Source organism: Pomacea canaliculata, linkage group LG14 (assembly GCF_003073045.1).
Source record: "Pomacea canaliculata isolate SZHN2017 linkage group LG14, ASM307304v1, whole genome shotgun sequence".
Taxonomy (NCBI): Eukaryota; Metazoa; Mollusca; class Gastropoda; order Architaenioglossa; family Ampullariidae; genus Pomacea; species Pomacea canaliculata.
Window position 1 is genome coordinate 20,952 of NC_037603.1, and position 4,761 is coordinate 25,712.

General features: G+C 42.2%; 1 protein-coding gene across 1 annotated transcript; it reads left to right on the plus strand.

The window, feature by feature from the left end:
* The first annotated feature begins 2,688 nt into the window (after window positions 1-2,688).
* LOC112555280 lies at window positions 2,689-4,372 on the plus strand. The gene is made up of 3 exons (XM_025223612.1): window positions 2,689-3,026; window positions 3,344-3,714; window positions 3,883-4,372. Exons 1-3 carry the CDS (start codon window positions 2,758-2,760, stop codon window positions 4,305-4,307), a joined length of 1,065 nt encoding a protein of 354 aa, XP_025079397.1. The 5' UTR covers window positions 2,689-2,757; the 3' UTR covers window positions 4,308-4,372.
* Window positions 4,373-4,761: the final 389 nt, after the last annotated feature.

The window sequence follows — 4,761 nt, forward strand, 5'->3', positions numbered from 1 at the left end:
ACTTTATTTTCCATCACTGTAAGCATGGAGAAAGTCTCAGCAGTCAGGCATAGGACGTGGTAGCACTAGTTTGTAACCTTGAAATCAAACTTTTTAAAGTCTACTAAAGAAAAAAAAACAAAACCGAAGAATAGTACAATTTCCAGACATTCGATTGCAGTTGTCTTTCAAAATGAAACTCGTGTTTCTCGCTGAAGACATTTTCTGTAGAGTTCTGATTACAGTCATTTGTTGTTCGCTTGTAGGAGGATGCGCACATGGCTAGTTATACGTGTAAGCGGTCATTCTGTAGTTAAAACTGTTTTTTGAATAGCTCTCGCTATAGACTTGAAGCTCGAGATTAAATCATGAACCCAACAAAACAAACCTGTCAGGGACTGCTGTCCACCTTGAGTCCATAAAGACCTAGCGTCACAAAATAAATTCACTTTAAATACACTTAAAACACAAGGTAAAACATAACTGGGCAAACAATTTATACGTAATCCATAACGAAACGAACGAACGAAATTTTTTATTGCCTATAATCAGGCCACGTGGCGTTTGAACAAATTTCAGTTTGTGAGTGAGTACAGCTTGTTATGTTATATCATGGTAGCGTTAACCACTTTCGGTGTTGCTAAGTATGTCGGTAACATATCGTAAATCATGGCATACATGAAGATAAAATACAGATAAGATAATTAACAATACGTGACTTTGAACTTTACGACGTTTTTAAAGCATTAGTACGTATCTAGCAAGACAGTTAAGGTGTGTATAGCATCATTAACAAAGATTCAATTGGTAAAATATGATGGTTGGTTTCTATATTGATTGGGCAAAATGTAAGTCTCAGGTCTCTAAAGATGGCAATGGAAAGATGTATTTCATCGATCTCCGTGCGCTGGTCTGACAATGGGGGCATTTGAGGTCTGGCTCTGTAGTCAGATCACGTATCTGTACGCAATGAGTTTTCAGTCATTGTGAAAGTTTTCCATACCGGGTTATCTTATTAGGGAATCTCTCAGATCCATTCTTATTTTTTACCTACAATAGGCAGATAAGAGTTTTTTTTATCTGTAGAGCGCTGTGGTTTTAAAGTATGCAACATAACGGAAACCTAGAACTGTCTGCTGAACATGTTGAATGGAGCAGTTCTTGTTTGTAACAGTCGATAAGACGTGTGCTTTAAATACTCGAAGGAAGAGTTCACATTTCTGTACACCTGATTCATCAACATGATATCCAAAACCGATACGCGAGTGTATGGAGTCGTACACACTTTCTGATACCCAGCAAAAACCTTCCTCTATTATCGAGTGATTGCAACACACATATTTATGACTTTCCGTGGTATCGCTGTGAGTTCAGTTTGTCACGTAACCAGTATTCGCAATTTTGGATCAGAAGAGGAAATTACCAGTATCACCATAGACCATGAGATACTGTTGGTTTGGAGTTTTGGGGGGCTAACATTTAACAATTTTTCTAGTGCAAAGGTATGTACTCGCCACAGGAAGATGAGTTTTAGGCCCCAGATTTTCAGATCCGTACAAAGCAATGGTCTTATTCGGCTTATCAAATAGCAACAGAAGGTTCGGATTGTAACTCCCAGGTTTTCCAAAGAGTCTTGAAAATTTTGAGACGCCTTGTTTTGCTTTTATTGACAGATCACTGAAAGTAGCGAAAGGACAGTCTGTCGAAAAGAATACAGATATTTATAGGAATTCATCTTTCAGTGCGTTACATTACATGTTTTTCTCATGCCTGCCAATGACCGCGAGCGTTCCTGAATACAATGATGTTTGAGCTTTTTAGGTTTATTGTGAGGCTTAATTCTTCAGAACTTCTGGATAGAGTGTCTTTAGCTGATTTTGGAGGCCAATAGCGTATCTGATAAATAATATATATCATCAGCCAAACAACAGAATGAGATTTGTATAAGATCTGGTGAAGTTGTATACCATGTTTACCGCTCTGAATTATATCATGTGCCAATTCGTTAATGAATAGTGAAAATAAAATAGGGCTGGTTATTTTCTCCTTGTTTTAGGCGTTAGGACAGTAGAGAAAATCAGAGAGGTTAGCTTGAACGTACACGTGCCTTTACGATTGTGTAAATGCTCTTTAAAGCCGGTGCAATTTCCCCCGAATACCTTTTCCACAGCACTGCCATATAATTTAGACGAGAAACAGAGTCAAAGGCTTTCTGGAAGTCTATGAAGGCTACATATAATTTTCAACAAATATATCGTCTTAAATGCGATGTTTTACTTACGATACGACATGGACTATGTGCAGGTACTATGACAGAAAACTTCTATCCACGCAGACCTACAAACTTTCAGTGCATTCCTACGCTGTGACTACGTTTTCCCTTTCCCTTCAATTTTCTTAAAAATAGACAAATTATTTTGGACAAATAGCAGGTTTATGACACTCAGATGCCACAAGGCTACTTTGTCTAGGAAAGACAAAGATGACTATTTATTGTACACTGTTATTTTTCCTGTCTGTGTATTTACTTTATCAAAACAATGTGTGTGATGCATTTTTTTACACCAGGTTCTGTGGTCCGGCGACAACAGTGACTGTGCCATGCACAAGTCCTCCACGTGTGAGTGTCAAGACCTTGGGTGAGGCCGTGTGGTGGACAGGAGAGTGCTACACTGCTGTATAACACTTTCCCGGAGCAAGTTCCCTGCTACACGGCGGGCCTCCACACTCTTTGTCGCCGGACCGCCTGGTACAGGTAAAACTGTGGTGCTGCTGCTGATGGCCATAGAGTGGCTGCGATGTGGTCACCACGTCTACGTTGTCAGTACGTGGATAGGGAGTCGTGCAGCGTGCACCATGTTGTATCACCTGTTGCTGCAGACAGTAAAGACACAACAGTCAGCAGGTGTATCACCCGGTCAGCCTCACCTGCTGCAGTATAACCTTGATGGCGGTGACGACGTGGAGAAGGTCGTCAACGACTTGTCACAGGCGGCGAGCGGAGGGTCGTTGTACGTCATCGCTGATGAAGTAGGGAGTGAGTTGAGGTGAGTTGTACAGCGTGTGATGTGATGATAGACACACAGGTAGATGTTGTCTGCATTTACTGGATTACAACTATTCGGTGCTTAACAGGTGATGTTTCCTCAACAGTTGTGACACCTGATGGAGGTGTTGTGTTGTCAACATAGATTTGTTTTGAAGCATCGTCTGTTACTCAGATTGTGTTGCAACACGTGTCATTATTGTGACATCACTTACTTGATGACATCATTGGTAACAATATTACACATGATACACAAACAGAATTACACATTAATAATAGTACACAGTGTAACGTGTGTAGCTACATCCTATGTTACAGTCTTGGCTACACAATGAGCAACTTCCAGACTTTGTGTGAGTTGCTGCTCAAACGAGTTCCTCGTCTCCATCTGTGGGCGGCGAGTTATTTCCATGGATACAAAGCCGCCGACTGGCAAGTTGAATATTTAACCAGACCCCTCCGCTCCCCTCCGGCCGTCGTCAGGGAAGTCGAGCAGGACGAGAGGATCAATATAGAAGGTTGTGTACTGCCGTACAGTGAGCGAGGTGTGCCCGACCACACAGACGGCACGCCAGTCACACGACTGTATCACCGAGGTCAGGGTCACTCAGGACGCTTTCCAGTTGACTGTGTGACGTGCGGTCGTGAGGTGGCCAGCTTCCTACACAGTCTCCGTGTTGGTGTTACAGGTAGGTGTGTGTATTGTGTAGTGTAACGTTGTTTACAGTTAAACACTTACCTATGTGATAAATAACGAACGGGTGAGAAACAGTCTTGTAAATAAGACTGTTAGTGACGTGTGTCTCTCAGTTTACGTGATGACGTCACGATGCTATTGTTTATATCCATGTTGACAGGGAGAAGCACAACAACATCTACAACATTGACCTCTACCAGTGGCGGCACAACACCACCCTGTCTACAGTGGAGAGACGTCCTGGTGTTGTACTGGCGTGACATTAGTGATCAGTCGGGTGTGGTCACAGGACTGCAAGAAGCGGGTATCCCAGTGCGAGTGATGAAGGATGATGACATCGAGGACGTGGCCACGGCTTGCAGTGACGTGGTGTGGGTGGTGGGTGAACATCGTGTTCGTGGTCTGGAGAGAAAAGTTGTCGTCTCTCTGGAGAATAGTGATCTCGGTTTATATAGAACTATGTATTTAGAAAAGTATAACCTTACCACTGTCCGACTTGAGCTCATGTCCCGCTGTACGTCACAACTTGTGACTATCTCACATGACGACAAGCCTCTAGAAGGTGACACCTGTCACCTGCTGTAGTCGTGTGTCAGTCTCTTACACCAATTGTCTTTTAGTGTTTGTCCTCTTCCACGTCATCACATGATGTAATAGATATGACGTCATTACAGATTTTTACATCACGAGGTCCGTGTCTCTGTATACAAAAACAACAAGTGTCAACAAGTTTGTCTGCTTCAGAGGTGTGTATATGTGAATGTGTCAGTCTACAAGTGTATTTTTGTCACTGTGTGTATAAGAGGTTCTACACGTGCTGTCAAAGGGCCTCAACAGGGTGTTATATCAGTGTAGTGCTCTAAAGTGTTCGGTCTGATATTGTTTACTGCCAGTGGTAAAGAAAGGGGACAGAACTCTGTGACTAAATACAGACACGAGTGGTCCATCAAAATATTGTTCATTGAGTTAAGAGATTTATTGATGTAGACACAACAAACACTTGTATGTTTGACTGCAGCTGTACTGTGTCTTGGGGTCA

What these genes read in the sequence shown, in the direction of transcription:
- LOC112555280 (XM_025223612.1), top strand. Translation starts at nt 2,758, where the DNA reads ATGGCCATAGAGTGGCTGCGATGTGGTCACCACGTCTACGTTGTCAGT. An exon ending in GAAGTAGGGAGTGAGTTGAG is followed by an intron (nt 3,027 to 3,343) that starts GTGAGTTGTACA and finishes CCTATGTTACAG; the next exon opens with TCTTGGCTACACAATGAGCA. An exon ending in TCTCCGTGTTGGTGTTACAG is followed by an intron (nt 3,715 to 3,882) that starts GTAGGTGTGTGT and finishes CCATGTTGACAG; the next exon opens with GGAGAAGCACAACAACATCT.